The following is a 21,123-nucleotide window of genomic DNA, read 5'->3' as shown; positions in this document are numbered from 1 at the left end:
GGTTTGTCTCTTAAACAGACTTACAAGTCCTCCAGTTTTTAACTCCACTTCCACCCCAGTTTCCAATACCTGAGCCCTTTGAAGATTCTGTGATTGCACTGAATTATTTCTCAACTTTCTCCACTGCCTGTTTAGGATTTACCTTTGCCCAGTGTGCTAAATCAGCTACCACCAATCTTTCTCCCTTCTCAATTTCAAAATGTTTTATTGTTGTCTACTCCCCGCTCTATCCTTTTGAATGTGTGCATTAAAACAAGCAAAAAAAATAACTTTGCTGTCATTTTATATATTAGGAAGAAGTGGCGGTAAATGCAATTTTTCAGAAGTAGGTTCTTCTCTCTCTGGGGCTTAGAAGAATTGAGGCCTAGCCTCTGGATTGAGGGTCCAAGCTCGAGGGCACTCCTTTTAGGGAGGAATGCTGCACAAGGCTGGAGGATGAGGTGACAGGGCTAGCAAAGCCTGCTCCATGTAAGTAGGGCCCCACTTGCTTGGCTCATTCTATACTTATTTTGATTTTTTTGAGAAGGGAAGTTGTGGAACTGATGTGTCACTTGCATTACCAAGCTTTGCATAATGAAGAATCTGTGTTCTGTACACTGTTACTTTTCCTCTTCAACCATTAGAAAGTATACTATGTAAGAGGTATTGCTAAATTACTTATGCCGAATTTCGCACTGGCCAGTTCAAAAAGAGAAGTCAGGAGCCAAAATCAGTTAGTAGCATGGCCAAAATGCAAAATTCTATTAAAAATTGCTTTCAAAGGTATGTCCTTCAAATATATGTCCTGTAAAAAATGATACTAACAGCTGTTTTATTTAAAATTGATTTACTTTTTAACTTTTTATTTCTTTTTCTGAATAGAAGCAAATGTTCCAAGAAATGATCATGATGATGAATATGCAACTATGTGATGATATTGTGAATTACTGATTATATATGCAGAACGGAATGATCAAAATAGGAATGTTTGCTTATTTGGTGTTTTTTTGGTATTTAAAAAAAATTAAATTAAATTAAATAAAAAACTGATTTACTATTTCCTCTTATGGAAGTTCATCTTTTCCACCACTTTAAAAAAATGTCATATCACTTAAGATGTAATTCAGCCTACTTACCATAATCAGTAACATAAAACTCATACATGGTTTGATTCGTGCCTTTAGGAATTTGTGGTAAGTCTAAATGGCTTTGGTGAGTTCGTAAAAAGGCTTCCAACTTCTCTCTGTTGTCCAATTCCAGAAGGGCTCCTATACTCCACATTAGGCCAAACACAAATAATTTATGAAGATGTTCGACACATGCAACACCACCTTCTTCTTTAGAGGGAATTAAACCTTCCAGAAGAGTGAGAGACTGAAAAAAAGTGAAATAATAACAACATTAAAAAGGAGAAGGGAAGGGCGGGCCACGGTGGCTCAGCAGGCAGAGTTGTCACCTGCCATGCCAGAGACCCCGGTTCAATTCCCAGGGCCTGTCTATGCGAAAAAAAAAAAAGGAGATGGGAAGGAGAGGAAAAATATATTTCAAAATACAGCTTGATGTCCTACAGCTAACAACACTCAGAAGAAGGCCCTCCTACCTTACACAGGCTGTATGGTATCGCAAAAAGAATGCCAACCTGGCAATCTGGAGGTGTGGTTTCTACCCCAGCTCATGCCACTAATCTCTCTCATTTTCTGTTTCAGAATTGGAAAAGCAAAAGGTCTACACCAGTTGTTTTGTAAGGTAGCAACTGGTTCTAAAGTTTGGTGACTCCAAATTTGCCAATTAAGGATTTTATTTCTTTTTAATATTTTGCAGTCAACTGTGGCCCGTGGGCCAGCCACCTATTTTTGCAAGTGAAGTTTTACTGAAACACAGCCACACTAATTCATTTATATATTGTCTCTGCCTGCTTTCACACTACAACATTGGAACTGAGTGGTTGTGCCAGAGAGTTGGGTGAAGCCTAAAATATTTTACGCTTTCCTGATTGTCACAAACTCCTTTTTACACTTTTTAACAAAACTACCAGTTTTATTTATTTTGTCAACTCTCATCGTGGGATACGTTTTCTGAGACAGATTACTAAATTCAAAGGTAAGAAAGATAGTACATTCCTTCTTCCCTGACAGAACCCCCTAGGAAGTGAAAATAGTACACAGATGGCAGTAAGATCACTAATGAGTTGTTTAGTAGGAATCCAAATCATCAAAGCATTCACAGCTACATCATAAAAATATTTCCACAGACTGCAGCAATTTTCTAATTCAGATGCCTGTAGACTGTAACTGAGTAAAAACCAAAATCTAAAAATCCAAGCAGTAAATATACAAAAAAAATCTTACTTGCACAATATAGTTACACTCTAAGAGCTGCATTTTTGGATGGAGGTTTAGTTTCATAAATGTATATGCATCTTCAAACACTTTATCATACAAGTTTAGGAATACAGAAGCTTCCTGAGCAGTGCGCTTTTTCAACCATGCCTGTAATAAAGAAATAGAACCTCTATTTATTAAGAGAGTGAAACATGAGAAGACCCTGGGTCAGCGTCTGTGGGTCCCTCATCCCCACCTGTAATATCGGCCTCCAGCTGAGAGCAGAGCTGCTGATATAGACCATGCCCATCCTGGAAACTGTAGCAGGAGAAGCGTTCTCAATATTGTGGACTTCAAACAAAAGCTTACAGCTAGGGGCCATGGGAATGCGATCACCATTGGCTAGTGTGAGAGTTTTATTGTCATCCAACACAGAATTCAAGTTCTCAATCCAAATGGCATCTACAGGGCCATCTAAAATGAGGAAAATGTTTTCACCTTCAAACAAAACAGAAAATTATTTGCTTAAAAAGAAATTGGCTAAACAAATACTGTGTTATTTATAAACTGGCAGGGAAAAAAAATCATTAAAAGGGTGTTTTATATATACCTTTTTTAGCTTTTAATGTTTTTCTCCATAGAGTAGAAAAAATCCCATCTGTCCAGTCATTGGTAGCAGTGTCCAGCCTGCCAAACATCTGAGGGGCAGTTATAGCTTTTGGATTCATTCGCATTTCTCTATGAGGTTTTCCACATTCTGTCATTGCCTTCATCAGAATTGTTATAACAGTTGTCTTCCCAGAACCACTGGGCCCAAGAGTCATCAAGCCATGACGTACCAGAGATGTCTCATATAACTACATGATTAAAACAATAAATTGAAAAATCTAACTTATGAATCTCTTGCTGACATTTATAGAAGTAATTTGCTGAAATTTGGAGCTTGAAATAAGTTGTTCGGCTATGTTCATTAAAATAACTAGTTTAATGTTTAAAAAATTTTAAGATGTAAAAAATGTCGTATTTGTGCATAACAAATTAGCACCGCATTATAAAACAATATAATTGATCAAGTATGACAACATGGAGCTTGAATTACATTTTGGAAATAATTAATTCAGGAGTTGGTTTTTGCTTCTCAAACTATTAATCCCTGTGACTTGGGCTTGCTGGTACACAACAAGCAGCTTTTCCACATAGAAACTTTCTCTGTATCTCATGTGATGATACTGCCCCTTAGCGGTGGAAAGCAGCAAAAAGCACAATCACAGGAAAGATCAAGTTTCGCACAAGCCTTAGTTGCATTCCTGCAAAATAAACCTTGAGATGAGGAATCACATGCAGTGATTTTTATTCAGGGAGTGCTCCCAGTAGAAACCAATAAAGGAGAGAGGGAAGCAGGAAAGGAAAGGGAAGAAGCCAAACAAGATGTAATTTGGGGTAAAGACTGATCCTGGGGTGAGGGGAGGAGCTCTTTAGCGTGTTATACCAGCCTGAGCTGTCCCACATGGAAGCAGGGGAGCTTGATTTTCCTACTGTAGTTCCCATTGGTCCTTAAGTAAAGAAAGGCTGGTTTGTGCAGGAGTGGGATGGGGAATAAACTTCCAGATGCTGCCATTCTTTGGGCCTGCCAATGAAGTCACTCCAGTATTCCAGAGGGAAGGGAGGGAAGTGCCAAATGTGAGCTATTAGAAGCAAGAGCACACAGAAGCTAGGAAAGAGGTGCACAGAAAAGGCAAAAGAGATTCAAGCAAACATACCAAGAGCATGGAGTGTCTGTTACAACATTCTGTGTATAGTTCTCTTAAAAATAAAAAGCCAAAGTTCTCACGGTTGATTAGAGGTGAAATTTGCGTTACTATCCTAACATTTTAGATACAAATGTAACACTACTATAACCCATAGTTTTAGAGCAATAGGGGCAATGCCTTATGTTCAACAGTAATGTTGACAATCAAAAAAGAAGACATTATCCCAGATCCCCACCCACTGAGATGACCAGGATTTTAGTCCTCAGTGTAGTTAGTGCTCAGTTCACCGGTTTTGTACTCAGCATACGTATACATATCATACATAAAATAATGTGTTCCCAGAAATAAAAAAACATTTTATTATGGTTTCCAACACATGCATAATGAAAACATTCCCAAATATTCTGTTGTGAAATTTAGATATGCCTCACATGTCTGCACATCTTATAAACTGGTAAAAAAAAGAAAAAAGAAAAAAAAAACTAAGTTGAAATAAGAACTGCTATTTTTTCAAATGTTTTCAAAACTCCACAATTTTAGTGCCTTAATTTTCCAAAAGCCCTGGAAAATACCCAATGCATCATGCCCACACAGATTTAATCCTGTATCTGTTGACAGCTTCTTTGTGTGTGTGTGTCTTTTTGTTTCTGACATTTTATTCAACATACTCTCCTTAAGATTCAGTCACCTAGTTGCATGCCTCACAACTTCCTTCCTGCAATCCCTCAGTAATCCGCTGTATTGTAAACACCACAATTCCCCCTTCCATTCTTCACTGTTAAACCTTCAGGCCACCTTCATCCATTGCTAACCACTAATGCTGTCACCATAAACACCCGTGTGCAAATATCCATTTATGTCCTCACTCTCAGGTCCTCCAATATATTCTTGTTTGTTTGGCTTTTTGTTTTTAGGGAAGTGCATGGACTGAGAATTGAACCCATGTCTCCCACATGGAAGGCGAGAATTCTAACACTGAACTACCCTTGTGCACACGCACACATGCACATACACACACACACACACACCACTCTGGTATATTCTTAGCAACGGGGTTAGGCAACCCCACCCCTAGCTCCTGTGGAAACACCACCCTGCCTTCCGGAGGGGTTGCACCTCTCAGCTTCCCTACCAGCAGTGAACAGATACATCTCTCTCTCCACAATTTCTCTAGCACATTTCTCCATTCAGCTGATAAAGGAATTGGAGGATTATCACAAGGATATTAGTAAAGTGATGGGCAGAAAGACATCAACAGACACAGACAAAGGATTCAAGTTTTTAGTGTAGGTAAAGGACACATCATATGCACACACACGGACCAGGGGCCAAGAAATTCTACCAGATTCCTCAGACTTTGTGCTCCACTAAGGCACCTCACTGCGGACTATCTGCCAGACTAATGCAAGAAAACCACTGAGTCTTTCCATTGTTCAAACTTTTTATAACGTACTCCCCACTCCCCCAACTGTTATTAAGATTCTGGTTACCTCCCAGTCTCCTCTCTGGCAATAAATAACAATCTCAGAAAATTACTGCTTGTTTACCGTGAGGCAAGGAAAACTATTATTTCCACCTTGAGGACTCTGTTGTAATGATGCATATGGTGTTTAAATTTAGTTTCAACATTTACATCCAGTAAGAGTAATATCATGAGCTCTTCTATTCAAATGATTATCTTAAAGGACACATACATATTGTTATACTGATAATAGGTTTCAATTTCTTTACCTGCACAAGTTTGAGATTCCAGGGTGGATGGTTAATCAAACCTTCTTCCTCAACCTGGTTAGCTATTGCAGCTTGCAGTTCCACATAAGTACTACTATCTAGTTGCAATCCTGGAAACAGGTCATTGATTAAGCTGAGGAATAAGGGTTCATCTTCATCAACCTAAAATGTCATAGATTAAAATGAATCTACTCCTTCAGTCAACAAATATTTATCACTAGCTAGTATGTGATGTGTAATAGCCTTTACTACTACGTGCTCAGAGAATCACGTATTACTCTCCGAACCAGACTTGTAGTCTCTAGAACTTTCTCCTAAGCACCATCACTGAATTGACATCACATATACCATTGCACCTAAGAGTTCTTGACATTCAAAGTCTTACACAATCTAGCTCTACAAGCTTTGATCTCATTACTTTATCATATGAATGCTCACAGACTTCTCACAGATAGGGATCCTCAACCTTATAAAAGCACCATTTATAGTCCCAATTGGAGTATTATTATTTCATTTATTAAGAAAATACCTATACCCTATATGACATTGGCTGTAAAACTCCATTTGAGCAATGTTCTGTCCCTCCTTTAAGTAGTAGGTTTGAATAAACTGACTCCAATCCTCATTTGCTACGTCATTAATACATAGATCACCCCATTCCCAACTGCTAACCACTTCTTATTTTTTCTTGTATATCTTCAGGCTCCCCTGATGCTTTCTTGAATTCTTGTATAGGGTTTCAGGAATACCATTATCTAAAGGAGGAATTGAGGTGCACTGGAAGAAAGAGAGGATTTGGCATTAGGAAGCCCTATAGATTACTGTTCCATTCAACGGACTGTGATTGTTGGGTCAATCTCCCAACCTCTCTGGGTCTCAGTTCCTTAAAGTAAAACAGAGATAATGGTACCAGCATCCGTATCCTACAGAGTTGCTGTGAGCGTCAAACAAGCCACATGTGAAAAGACATTATAATACTAATGAAGTACGCAGATGTTAGTTGTTAGTTTTCATAATGAGCTAAGAACCATTTCTTTCCAAATCTTACACTCCCAGGGTAAGGACATATATAGCACACAGAAGTCCTTGAACAAATATCAGATGGACATGTCCATCAGCTAGTTCAAAACAAACCTGACTATAATTGTGACAAGCAGGAAAGCAGTGAAGCAGCTATTATAATTTCTACAGCAAACTTTTAATACGTTTTAGAATATAATAATGGCATTGCTGTTTTGAGAGAGATATATCTGAGATAAGCTAATCATATACAGAGAAAGCAAAAGTTCTCATGGCTACCTGTGAATCCAGATTTTCAAGTTAAGAGTCTGTGTTATGTTATGAACAATGGTAAAGGACTATGCTGAAATTTGTGGGCTGAAGTCCATTGATGAAGCCTGATTTTCTGTATACAAGTGATGAGGATGCACTTTCAGCCCATGTTGACCCAAACAGTCACACAGGGTCATAAGTTTTTTTGGTGTGTGGGTCTGTGTGCATATTTTGCCTTCTTGCTGGAAAAATAGTGGTAGCTTTGCCCACCCATCATCCCTGCAATTACAAGTGCTCACAGCTCCATATGATCCAACCCCCACTATCAGCTAAGTAGAAAGAAACCAGTTCAGATTCAAAACTCTGGGAGAAAAAAGTAAATTCAGAGAAGAAAGATACCAGTTTAGAAAGGTTCATATCTCTTAGTCCTCTCATGACAGTACTTAATTCACTGTCTTCTGGTCTGGCTCTTTTTTGGGATCCGAGAGTCCTCAGTACAGATAGAATATTTCTCAATCCAAAGTCATAGTGGACCTAGAACGGGAAAAGAGGAAAAAAGATTATATCATTAAACACTCTTAAATGTAGACTCATTATATACATGGATGTTTTGATACTTCTTATGCTGTGGTTCTGGTGTGGCTGAACTGCTAAGTTTTATTGGCTCAATACTCCCTCCTTTCCTTAACTGAAAAATGATTCCATTGAAAAGACCAAGCTGTATAATACAGTTTTCACACATAAAATATCCTTTTGAAAATAATACAGTCTGACATAGTCTGAGCAACATACAATAGATTTAAAATGCATAACTACAGGTTATATACTGTATGATTCCATTTATATTCTTGAAATAAAATGAAAGAGATGAAGAAAACACTAATGGTTGTAAGGAGTTAGGGATTTGAGGGAGAGATAGGTACGACTATAAAAGGGTTCCATGAAGGGCAAACCACAGTGGCTCAGTGGCAAAGTTCTCGCCTGCCATGCTGGAGACTGGGGTTTGGTTCCCAGTGTCTGCCCATACAAAAAATAAAATAAAATAAAATAAAGGGTTCCATGAGGGAACATTATCAGGATGGAACACTTCTGCATCTCGATTGTGATGGGGATTACACAAAGCTACACATGTGACAAAACAGCTTAGAGCTAAACACACACACAAATAAGTGCATGTTTAACTTGTAAAATATGAATCAACTCTGTGGACTGGACCAAAGCCAATTTTCTGTTGCTGTTTTTTTTATACTATAGTTATATGATGTCAACATTGGGGGAGGCAGGTAGAGGGTGCACAGGACCTCCTTGTATAGTTCTTTGCAATTTTCTATGACTCTACAATCATTTCAAGATAAAAAAAATTTTTTAGATTATATAATCAACAGATCAAATTAATTATAAATATATTTTAGAAAAGAGTCTGAGTTTTTTTATTAGCTGATTAGTTTTTAGCAAGGTGAAACTGAAAAGGAAATAAAAATTCTATAAGTGGGGGAAAAGGAGATAGACAAAGTTACCTGTTTAGTAAGTTGTTCTTCACAAAGTTTGTAAAGGACATAAAACTTTTGAGCCAAGACTACATTTTCAAGAAAACCACAGCTTGCAAGTTTAACTCGCATAATGATCTGAAAATCAATTTAGTGAGATTTTTCAACAATTTTAGTGAAAGACAAGTAAAGAACATACATTTTATTATGTTTTTTTAAATCCTGGTACATACCTGTCTGTCAGGAACCATCATAGCAACAGTTCTAAACTGAATTTTTAAGTTTTCTGGTAGTTCCTGGCGCCCAGCATATCCAGGATTCTAAAAGTTAAAACACATTTAATTTTTAATTGTTAATATAATTTGCATTCCATGAATAGAAATACATTTCAAATCCCTAGTTCAGATTCTAAGGTGGTCTAGAAAAACATTAGATTCACAAAATGTCCTTCCTTTCTCAAAAATGTATACTAGACCATCCGCATTCATTAATATCACATTTCTCCTATCCATTTCCATTTTCATTATACTAATGACACCTCTCTCCCTCTTTCTATCACTCTCTCTCTTTCACACATACTTTGTGTAGAAAAAAATTAACCATAAGTATGTCTATTGGCTAAAAAAAAGAAAACTAAATAAATACCTGGGTAATTATAGTCTAAAATATGTTATATTAAAGAAGAAAATAATTAGGTATTTTATACTGGTCAGCCTATTTAGGTAATTTTATTTCAACTTTCAATTATTTGCAGTCATAGTTATAGAGTTGTTTTGTTGACAAAATACTAGAAGAATTCATCAGAGTGAGGGAAAAAAATGGAAAAAAGAAGGGAAGCTAAGATCTCCTAAGCAGCAAAAGGTTGAGGACAGGCCAGTTCCCAAAGTCCAAAGGGAGAGTTAGGGGTTCAAAGACAAGTAAGACAAAGAGAGGTCAATTATAGAAAAGTACATTAAGAAACATTCAATCTTTGAACATTTACTGGCCGCTTTCAAATGGCCAGATAACTTGTCAAATTCTGGGAATACAGAGATTTCTGGTTGCCTTCCAACACTTCTCTTCTCTTTTCCTTAGTAAGAGAACCCCACTTGCAAGCTTGGTCCATTACCACCCAGATCAAAAACTCTATCTTCCAGTCTGCCTTGCAGCTAGTGTGATTAAATTTTACACAGTGAGAAGCAAAAGAAACACTGTAAGAAATAATCTGGATGTCTACTTGAAAGGATTTGATTCAATATCAATTAGGTGCAACAAAATAAAGACGCTTCTGCAACAAAATAAAGATGCTTCTGGAGCATCTTGGGTCATGAGGCAACCTTGGAGAGAGAAATCATAAAGAGCAGAAACATGGAAGGACCTTAAGAGAAATTCATATATGTTACTTCAGTATTTTTTCAGTTCTCAATTACTCACAACCTAATGCAATATCTAGTTGATACTTCCCATATTATTCCAAATCCAGAGAGAATGTTAAATTTCGTTTAAAATCTGTCAGGCCATAGTTTCACACTGAGTAAATTTCTTCATTCCATTTTCTGAGTTATAACTGATCTTTCTGGATTATTATTATTTCCCCCAACTGCTTTCCTTGATGTTTGTTTACATCCAGAAACGTATCAGAAACTCTTCTGATATTTCTTCATGTAATTTATCTTTGTCCACTGGTACATTTACAACGCAAAGGTGTTTGTGTTATCTTGCAAGTTAGATTTAACTGTACAGAGAACACTTTTAAAACATTAAATAAAACTAACTCAACATTAATCCTCACATGTCTTTGGCATTCTATCTTTATAACATTTTATCTCAAAGCTTTGTCATCAATCACATGGTAATTCGATTTGTTATGATTCTTTTGTGCAGGACCTTGTTGAGTTATTTTGGAAATTTGAAGTTATTTCTATTATCTTTTTATTAGGTATAAGAGTAAATCAAAGTGTTAAGAGGTTAAGCAGATATGTCTTGATGACGGTTGATAAGCTTTAACTCTCACTGGCTATGTGACTTGAGCAGGTCACTAAATCTCCCAGAAACTCAGGTACCTCAGCTATAAACAGAGGCAAAAAATATATATATATCCACCCAAGAGGGCTATCAGAGCTGTACATGAGATAATGTACATGTAGTAATCATTAGTGTTAGTGACCAAGAATTCAGGTTCTTCCCCCTTTCAGAAACATGATAGGACTGCGTTTCCCTGCTCTCTTGAAGTTAGGTATGGTCATGGGACTTGCTTTAACAAATGACTTCTGACTTGGGCCACTAGCTACCTTTTTAGCTTGAGTCGGAGAGTGAAGACATATAAAGCAGTCCCTCCTCTCACTGGCTCCCTTCCACTACACCAGTCAACCCGCTGTGGCCATGTGGCATGAGGGAGAAATAAATCTTTGGGGTTTTAAACCAATTAAGATTGGGGGTTACTTATTAACTGCAGCATAGCATGCGCTATTCTGTATGATACAGGTCATAAAACATTTAGCCCAGCACCTTACACATAGTAAGTGCTCAATAAACAGCAGACTTTGAAAATTATTAACATATTATTATTCTACCTTCTATTTGAGCTATTTTTATTACTCAGAAAAATCTTTTAATAAGAGAGAAAAACTCATGATCCCTGAATAGTCTGTCATTTACGCACTAACACATGCTTTCTTCTATTTGCATTTAAAGCCTGTCTTCTCACCATTGTTAAGAAGATTCCAAATTCTGGATTTAAATCGACACAATCACCATCAGAAAAAATGAACTGCTTCTTTCTCTCTTTTCTTGCTGTCAAAACAATATAAATTTGTTGGGCTGCCACTGATAATACAGGTAATTCAATTCTGTTAAACTCATCAAAACAGCCCCAGGAACCTGACTGTGCAAGACCTGGAATGAAAAACAAGTAATTTGTGAAGTTTTCCTTTCTTGATTGCAATCATTTGGGAAGTTTTACTTCTTGATGGCAACCATTTTTTTTCCAGAGTGCTCCCAAACAATTATATATTGAAACATGATTTATACAAAATTCCATATCTGGCTGTTTATAAAGACTTAATTCCAGCGATAGAGGTAAAATTTATTTGTATACAATCACCAAAAAAAAATGCAAATAGTGCACTACTAAAATGAAAGTACAGCTGGGGCATTACATATAGGGAGTCTGAACGGCAATAACATATGACCTGTCTGGAAGGGACAGCCTCTAGTGAGATATAGAGGGGAAGGACTCATACCATTGTGAGAAATTGCCAAAATAGAGTATGCCCCTCTCTTGGTCAAATTTCTCTATGTTTCATTTTTATCGCCGTGAGACAAAAATCTCAGGATCCTAGGTGAGAGAACAGCCAAGAGGATTTTTATTTATTTCTTACAAAACCTAGCACAAAGCAAGACCTGGATATCATAAGCACTGCTCCTGTCCTCTTCATTATCTTCACCATATGAAATGCTGTTTCTTTTATTAAATCCCCCCTTCAGACTTTCCCTCTCACCCTTAGGAATGTCCATTATACAGACATTGGAACTCATGTATCTATCCTTATGACCCTGAAATTTTTCTGTTGAGCTTTCCATCTCCTTTTATAATATATTGACTTGGCCAGATATTTCAACTCATGAAGCTTTTTTTTTTATTTACATTTTCAATTTCCAAGAACTTCAATTGTTCTTTTTTCACAGTAACCTGTTTTTAAAAATTATGTTATAATTTCTTGAATCTCTCTAAAGCTACTAATTTTATTTATTTTTTAAGTTTTCTCCTATTTCCTCTACTAATTCAGTCAAGTGGTTGGTAGGACTGCTTGCTCTTTTGGGTGCCTCACTAATTTCTCCAAAGATTTTATGAGACTTTGTTATCTCTGCTTAATGGTTGTTGAGTGTGTATTTCCTCTGCTCAAATGCCTGCCTCTAGGGATTTGGTAAAAGGCAGGAGTGCTTGCCCTCCCAGCGTGGTGCATTTGCTCTGACTCTCTGGCTGGAGCCACTTCTAGGGTCGATCCTTGTCAGGACTCCCACTTTAGAGAATTGTGTTGTAACTTTAACATGAAGGGGAAAGACTGGAGCCAGTCACTCCCTTTTCTTTTTCTCTGTCTTCTGCTGTAATTTTGGCATTCTACAGTTACCTCATGCTCTATTCTGTTTCTCTCAACTCTCCCCAATCCTCAGGCCAGGAATGATCCAGAGAAGAACTCTCCCCTTTAATTAGAAAACAGTTCTTGGGGTTCAAAAATGTTTCAACAGAACAGGCAATTATGATGAACAATTTGCTTCAGGTTTCACTTTAAAGAATACAATATTAGCGGTTCAGCTGAAGTCTGTGTACGTCTCTGTTGGATCCCACACTCACTCCTTATTCAGAGGTAACCTCTCTCCTGAAATTGATGTCAATGGTTCCCAACATGCTTTTAAATTATTGTTCTTATACAGCCTTCCTAAAACTTGCTTGTTCAAAATGTATATATGCGTGTAAAGATGTATGTATATATGTGTGCTTTTATCTATATAAATCATATCAGCAGATCATATCTACCTATATAAATCTGAAATTTGAATTATTTGTTCAATATTATTTTTTGAGGTTTATTCATGTTGATAATACAGATCTAATTCACTATTCTAAAATGTTTTATTGTACAGTATTTCATTGCATAAATATCAGTTTAAAACTTCATTCTAATTTCAAAGGATATTTGGATTGTTCCTAATAATTTGTTACTAACAATGTTGCATCTTGCGCATGTCTTGCAATAAGTGTGAGCAGTGTAAATGCTGGGTCAAAAAGCATGTATATCTTTATTACATGTTGGCAAACTATTCTCTGAAGCATTTCCACCAATTATACACACAAGTAGTATTAAGAGTTCCAATTTTCTTGCACATCCTTCCCAAGAGTGGTTCTCTCAGATTTTTTCATTTTTGCCACTTTGGTGGTGGCGAAAATGGTATCTCATTACTGTTTTATTTTGTGTTTCTTAATGATTTTAAGACATTCTTTTTAAATACTAGATATTAATCTTTTGCCAATTATACATGTGAAAATTTATTCCCCCGGTCTGTAGCCCATGTTTTTCTTTATTCCTTTTTCAATAAGAAACATCACATCAAGAGTGTGTAATTTTATCCAACCCCCAGCTAAAGAAAGGGCTAGATGAAGGAACTCATGATATTTAATACAAGGATGCCCCTGTAGACTTCTCCGCCTTTACTGTTGCAACACGTCTTTCTGAAATTTTCATTTTCTACCTAATTTTATGGTTTATGGAACTAAATTGATATTGTGTTGATTTTATATTCTAGTAAACTTGTCAAACTGTATTTTTCTGTAGATTTGTTTAATTTTCTTTACAGTCTACCACATCATTGACAAATAATGAAATTTTTTCTTTCTTTCTAATCTTTGTATTTTTGTTGTTGCTCCTTACTGCACCAGCTAGGACCTGCAGCACAATGAGGAACAGAAACAATAATAATGGACAGCCTGGTCTTATGCCTGATTTCTAAGAGAATGCTTCCAAATTTTCAATATTAAGTACCATGTTTGCTGTAGGTTCTTTGCAGGTGTCCTTTATTAAGTGAGCTATGGATATCTGGAGGAAGAATCTAAGAAACAAAACGCAAAGGCTCCGACGGGGTCGTGCTTGGAATATTTGAGAAACATCAGGGATGCTAATGTGGCTGCCATACAGGGAGCAAAGGCAGGGTATGAGGAGATGGGAGCAGAAGATTAGAGCAATAATAACAGGGATGGGCAGAAACAGATGTGATCATGTAGGACAATAAAGGACCATTGTAAGGATTTTTACTTTTACTCTGACTGAAGTCACTAGCCGTCTTTCAGCAGAGGACTGTCATAATCTGATTCACAGGTAGAAGGATCACTGTGGTGAAGTTTTAATACTAGACTTACAGGGGAAAAGGGCAGACACAAGGAGCCCAGTTAGGAGGCTCACTGGAATAGTCCAGGTGAGAAATGATGGTGACTTGAACGAGGATGATGGCAGTGGAGATGATCAGATGTGGTCAGATTTGGGATGTATTCTGAAAATAGAACCAATAGCATTTGCTGACAAAGTGGATGTGAGCATGAGAGAAAGAGAAGACAGAGGATGACTAAAAGATTTTTGTCTAAGCATCTGGAAGAACGGCATGGCCATTCCCCTCGGCACGGGGAAGGCTGAGGAAGGAGCCCATATGGGAAGGGGAGATCAGGAGTTTGGTTTGGAAATCCTGAATTTGGACCTATAAAGATATTCAAGTGGAGATCAACTAGGCAATTGCATATACGAATCTGGATTTCCAAGAAGTCCAAGCTAGAGATATAAATGTGAGGGCTGTCATGTAGACGGTATATATATATACATTTATATATATATGTATATATATACATTTATATATATAAATTAATATATATTATATATTATACATATTATATAATGTATATATAAATTATTATATATAATGTATAATAATTATAATACATTATTATAAATGCATATATATATATATATACATTTTTTATGCTGTATGGCTGTGTGACATTTCTTTATTTTTCCATGTGAGTATCCTGTTATTGCAGCACCATTTGCTGAATTTTTTTTGTTTGTTTGTTTTTTGGGGGAAGTGCATGGGCCAGGAATTGAACCCAGGTCTCCCGCATGGCAGGCGAGAATTCTACCACTGAACTATGCTTGCACCCCCATGTAGATGGTATTTAAAGCTAGGATTGGCATTAGGTCACCAAGAGAATGAGGGCAGACAGAAAAGAGAAGATCAAGGAAAGAGAAGATCACCCAGGACTGAGCTCTAGGACTGACATGCTCTCTAGGGTTTTTAGTCTTTTTTTACTCTTTTCATCTGGAATCACTTCCTATTTATCTTTGAAGATTTTCTCAAAATTCCTCATCTGTTCATGGCCCCCCTTCTTGTTTCCCAGTGTTGCTACGCTTTTGAAAAATCTTTCATTTCAGTGTGATTTAGGGTTGGAAGGGAAGTCACATGTGTGATCAGTGTGTTTACTTCATCTTATCTCCTTCACCATTGTTATAGGCAGTGAACTGATTCCATTTTCATAATCCAATCCACATTCAACTCATGGACTATAACACCATCAAGAGTATTGAACCATATGAAGTTGATGAAATTCAACTATTTTTTACTTAGAAAAATGGCAATGCCGTATGGATCAACGTACACCAATGCTGACTATATGAAACATTATCACTGTCAATTTAGTCATAATATAACGTTGAGGTACAATAAAAATAAATTCAACCAAAATAATTTAACACTGTTTGACACTTGCCTTTAAAAATTCTTCCTAGCCCTCTGAAATCCATTTGATCTGAGCAGTTGAACACAACCACATATTTTCCCAAACACCTTCCCATGTCTTTCGTGGTCTCTGTTTTGCCAGTGCCTGCAGGTCCTGCTGGGGCACCTCCCATGTTCATTCCCAAAGCCTGTGCTAACGTGATATAGCATCTGCAAACGGTCCAGATAAAACAGTTAACAGACGGCACTGAATATTACAGTAAAGCACAAATAAAAGTCTAATGTAAGTGGAATGGGTCTTTTTATTTAGAATTTGAGCATCCCACACAAAAGAGACAGAGAACAAAAAAAAAGGCTGAGGTACTTGATAATCATTAGAAGTAAATCAGAGATTCCAAAATTTACTTGGGCAAACTTCTAATGCCCTCAATCCTAATTTAAAACTGAAAGAAGGCAGACACAAAAGGTCACAGATTCTGATTCCAAATATGGAAATAGTCAGAAGGGACAGACACAGAAAAGCAGATTAGTGGTAGCCAGGGACTGAGGGGAAGGAAAATGGGAAGTGCCTGCTTAAGGAGTATGGGGTTTCCTTTTGGGGTGATGGAAGCATTTTGGAACTAGACAGAGGTAATGGTTGCAAAACCTCATGAATGTACTAAATGCTACTGAATTGTACACTTTAAAATGTTAACTTTATGTTGTGTGAATTTTATCTCAATTAGGGAAAAAACACAAAGGTCTTCCCTTCCATTGTGGTCAGGATAAAGTTCTAAGTCAGAGAACCAAATAAACAGTGCTAGTAAATGTATAGCAACTAGCTCTACTGGAAAAAAGGAAAAAAGCCTTCTTTGCTGATTTCTGTGGCATAAATACTTCCAACATGGCTATGGCAAGCTACCAATGTGATAGAAATGAATTGATAATTGCAGGTTGGTACACCCTGGCTCCCAGCACACCAGTGCAAATAAACAGTTTTACTTTGAAATGTTTCACTTATATAAAAAAGTATAAAAATAATAAATGAGAGACTTCTGAGAAGTCGGCCAAATAGCGTAGCTCGAGATTATCCCTGTGCCAGGGAAAAGTTAGAGAAGAGACAGGAGGACGACTGAGGCGGCAATTCAGGAGTGAGACTGACCTGGGAGAACCTTCTGCACCACATGGGGCAGCCCTGGTCGCACAGGCCAAGGAACTGAGAGGCAGAAAACTGGAGCCTGGTGCAGAGGCACAGAGCCACGGAGCCCACAGGAGTGCACAGATGGGAGAGCGGGACTAGGAAGTAAGCCAGGCTGCCTTCCTTGGGAGTGCTACCCCCACCAGTACAGCCCAGTGACCGGCGACTCACCCCACAACCCACGTACCTGAACCCCGTCACCCACTCCCATTCCCTGTGCTCCAGGTGCCCCCACACCACCAGCACCCAGTGCACGTACCTGTCCCACACCCCTACCCCAAGTGCACCCCAAGCCATCTCTCCTGCACCCCTCCCCAGCACTACCTCCCCCTCCCTGTTGCCTCCAGGCTGTTTCCTGTACATAAAGATTGAGGGCACTAACCTCCATACCAAGGCTACCCCTGCCATCCCCCACCTCCCCGCCTCCTGCCCATAGTGCCGCACAGCCTCACTCTGTCCCCTCTGAGCTCTATGCATCCACATCCTTTTATGGCAATCCCAGGCCTATGCACATGCACAGGCCCCCAATCACATCATTCAGCTCTAGGAACCACACTCCAAAGCAGTTTTAGAACCACACATGCGCAAAGTGGTCAACCCACTTCCCAGCCCTGAGAAAGTGCTGACCAGCACAGCCAGGTCACATCTGCCGCCAATTCATGAAAGTATAACGCTGACCTGCTGCCACAGCTCTACACATACACACAAGGGGCCCTGTACCTTGGACCAAGCACACCATGGTTATGCCCCCCAAGACTGGTGCACCCGCACAGTTACATCCTCCCTGGCAGCTGGGCACCCACGTTTACAAGCATCAGCATAACATCCCCAATCTGTGCCCATACCTGCCCTGAAACAAGTCACCATGCTGAGGGCTCCACCCCATGCCCTGCTCCCTGCTGTACAACCATCCTGTAAACACAAGGCCTTAGACCACTGAAAGAAATCAATTTCCAAAGTAAATCAATCAAGACATTTACATGCCATGAAGACAGCAGATCACTAAGCATATCACAGTGCAGACAGATATAGCCCAGCCTAACGGCCAAATTAAAACACCAGAGGAGACATAGACGTTGGAACAACTCATCAAAGACGTCCATACAACTCTATTTAATAAAATAAGTGGGATAGCAAATGACATAAAGGAGATCAAGAAGACAGTAGAAGAGCACAAAGAGGAATTTGAAAGAATAAATGGAAAAATAGCAGATATCACAGAGATTAAAGATTCTGTTGACCAGATAAAAAACATACTAGAGGCACACAACACCAGATTTGAACAGACAGAAGAAAGAATAAGTGATATAGAGAACAGGAAAATTGACTTTGAAAACTAAAAACAGCAAAAGGCAAAAAAGAAGGAAAAAAACTGAATTGGAACTCAGGGAAATGACAGACAAAACAAAGCACACAAATATAAGAATCATTGGTGTCCCAGAAGTAGAAGAGAGGAGTAAAGGGCTAGGAAGAGTAGCTGAGGATATAATGGGGGAAAACTTCCCAACCCTTATAAAGAACATAAATATACAAGTCAAAGAATCACAATAAGCTCCAAACAGAATAAATTCAAATAGGTCTTCCCTAAGGCACATACTAATCAGTCCGTTGAATGTTGAAGAGGAGGAGAAAACCCTAAAAGCGGCAAGAGAAAAACAATCTACTACATACAAGGGAAACCAAATAAGACTGAGTTCAGACTACTCGCCTAGCACCCTGGAGGCAAGATGGCAGTAGTATGACATATTCAAGATTCTGAAAGATAAAGATTTCCAGCCAAGAATTCTGTACCCAGACAAACTGTCTTCAAAATTGAGGGAGAGATTAAAGTTTTCACAGAAAAAGAAGTCCTGAAAGAATTTGTCAACAAGAGACTGGCCCTACAAGAAATACTAAAAGGAGTTCCACCAGCTGAAATAAAAAGACAGGAGAGAGAGGACTGGAGGAGGGAACAGAATTGTAGAGTACCACTAAGGGTAATTTAAAGAATACAAAGAGAAAGAGGGAAAAGAATATATAGATCTGACAAATGAAATTAAAAAGATAAGATGACAGAATCAAGAAATGCTTTTTCAGTAATAACTCTGAATGTTAATGGACTAAACATATCAATTAAAAGATACAGATTGGAAGAATGAATTAAGAAACATAATCTAGCCATATGCTACTTACATGAGACTCATCTTAGACACAAGGTTACAAATAGATTGCAAGTGAAAGGATGGAGAAAGTTTTCCCACACTAGTTGTAACCAAAAGAAAGCAGAAGTAGCTATACTAATATTACACAAAATAGACTTTAAATGTAAAGACATCATAAGAGACAAAGAAGGACACAAAATACTTATTGAAGGGTCAATTCACCAAGAAGATATAACAATCATAAATATTTATGTTCCCAATCAAGGAGCTCCTAAATACATGAGACAGACACTGGCAAAACTGTAGGGAGTGATAGATGTTTCAGCAATAATAGTAGGAGACTTCAATACACCACTCTCCTCTTTAGATAGAACAACCAGACAGAAGATCAGCAAGGAAATAGAGAAGTTAAATAACTTGAGAAATGAATTAGACCTAACAGACATATATAGGTCACTGCACCCCAAAATCACAAGGATATACATTTTCCTCTAGTGCTCATGGGGCATTTTCCAGGATAGATCATATGCTGGGACATGAAACAGGTTTTTATAAATTTAAAAATACTGAAATTATTCAAAGCACTTTCTTTGATCACAGTGGGATGAAACTGGATCTCAATAACCACCAAAGAATGAGAACATTCACAAATATATGGAGATAAAATAACACACTCTTAAACAACCAGTGGGTCAAAAAAGAAATTGCTAGAGAAATCAGTAGATATCTGGAGATGAATGAAAATGAGAATACAACTTATCAGACCTTAAGGGATGCAGCAAAGGCTGTGCTGAGAGGGAAATTTATTGCCCTAAATGCCTATATTAAAAAATAAGAAAGAGCAAAAATCAAGGTCTTAACAGCACACCTGGAGGAACTTGAGAAAGAACAGCAAACTAACCCCAAAGCAAATAGAAGAGAAATAACAAAGATTAAAGCAGAGATAAATGAATGGGAGAACAAAAGAACAAAAGAAAGAATCAGTAAAACCAAAAGTAGGTTCTTTGAGAAAAATCAGTAAAATTGATGGACCACTAGCAAGACTGGCAAAGAGAAAAAGGGAGAGGATGCAAACAAACAAAATCAGAAATGAGAAGGGATGCGTTATCACAGACCCTGAAGAAATAAAAGAAATCATAAAAGGATACTATGTACAACGATACACCAACAAATGAGACAACTTAGATGAAATAGACAAATTCCTGGGGACACCCAAACAAGTTACACTGACTCAGGAAGAAATTGAAGGTCTTAACAAACCAATCACAAGTAAAGAAATTCAATCAGTCATCAAAAATTTTTCTACAAAGAAAAGCCCAGGGCCAGATGGCTTCACAGATAGAATTTTATCAAACATTCCATAAAGAATTGACACCAATCCTGTTCAAACTTTTCCAAAAAATTGAAGAGAAATGAACACTACCTAACTCATTTTATGAACTTAATATCATTTTAATACCAAAACCAGGTAAAGATGCTATAAGAAAGGAAAACTACAAGCCAATTTCCCTAATGAACATAGATGCAAAAAAATCTCAATAAAATAGTAGCAAATCAAATTCAACAGCACATTAAAAGAATTATATATGATGACCAAGTGGGGTTTATATCACAAATGCAAGGATAGTTCAACATAAGAAAATAAATAAATGTAATACAGCACATTAACAAATCGAAAGGGAAAAATCACATGAATATCTCGATTGATGCTGAAAAAGCATGCAACAAAATTCAGCATCCTTTTCTGAATCATACCTGAATATGATAAAGAGAATATTTGAAAAACCAATAGCTAGCATCATACTCAATGGAGAGAGACTGAAAGCTTTCCCCTTAAGATCAGGTACAAGACAAGGATGCCCACTATTACCACTATTATTCAATATTGTGCTAGAAGTTCTAGCTAGAGCAATCAAGCAGGAAAAAGAAATAAAAGGCATCCAAATTGGAAAGGAAGAAGTAAAATTATCTTTATTTTCAGATGATGTGATACTATACTTGGAAGAT

General features: G+C 37.6%; 1 protein-coding gene across 6 annotated transcripts in view; it reads right to left on the bottom strand.

Annotated features, from left to right (window-relative positions):
• The window catches only part of DNAH8 (dynein axonemal heavy chain 8), a 453,252-nt gene that overhangs the window by 190,191 nt on the left and 241,938 nt on the right, over positions 1-21,123 (bottom strand). For all 6 annotated transcript variants that reach the window (XM_077161688.1, XM_077161686.1, XM_077161689.1 and 3 more), the window contains 10 exons: positions 15,830-16,008; positions 11,228-11,415; positions 8,775-8,861; positions 8,572-8,679; positions 7,454-7,588; positions 5,783-5,944; positions 2,911-3,157; positions 2,557-2,798; positions 2,328-2,468; positions 1,116-1,353 (listed from right to left, as the gene is read on the bottom strand). In XM_077161688.1, coding sequence (XP_077017803.1) covers positions 1,116-1,353; positions 2,328-2,468; positions 2,557-2,798; positions 2,911-3,157; positions 5,783-5,944; positions 7,454-7,588; positions 8,572-8,679; positions 8,775-8,861; positions 11,228-11,415; positions 15,830-16,008 — 1,727 coding nt within the window. The remainder of the gene's footprint in view (positions 1-1,115; positions 1,354-2,327; positions 2,469-2,556; positions 2,799-2,910; positions 3,158-5,782; positions 5,945-7,453; positions 7,589-8,571; positions 8,680-8,774; positions 8,862-11,227; positions 11,416-15,829; positions 16,009-21,123) is intronic.

This window comes from Tamandua tetradactyla, chromosome 5 (genome assembly GCF_023851605.1).
Source record: "Tamandua tetradactyla isolate mTamTet1 chromosome 5, mTamTet1.pri, whole genome shotgun sequence".
Classification (NCBI taxonomy): Eukaryota; Metazoa; Chordata; class Mammalia; order Pilosa; family Myrmecophagidae; genus Tamandua; species Tamandua tetradactyla.
This window is presented reverse-complemented; position numbering and strand designations above follow the sequence as displayed.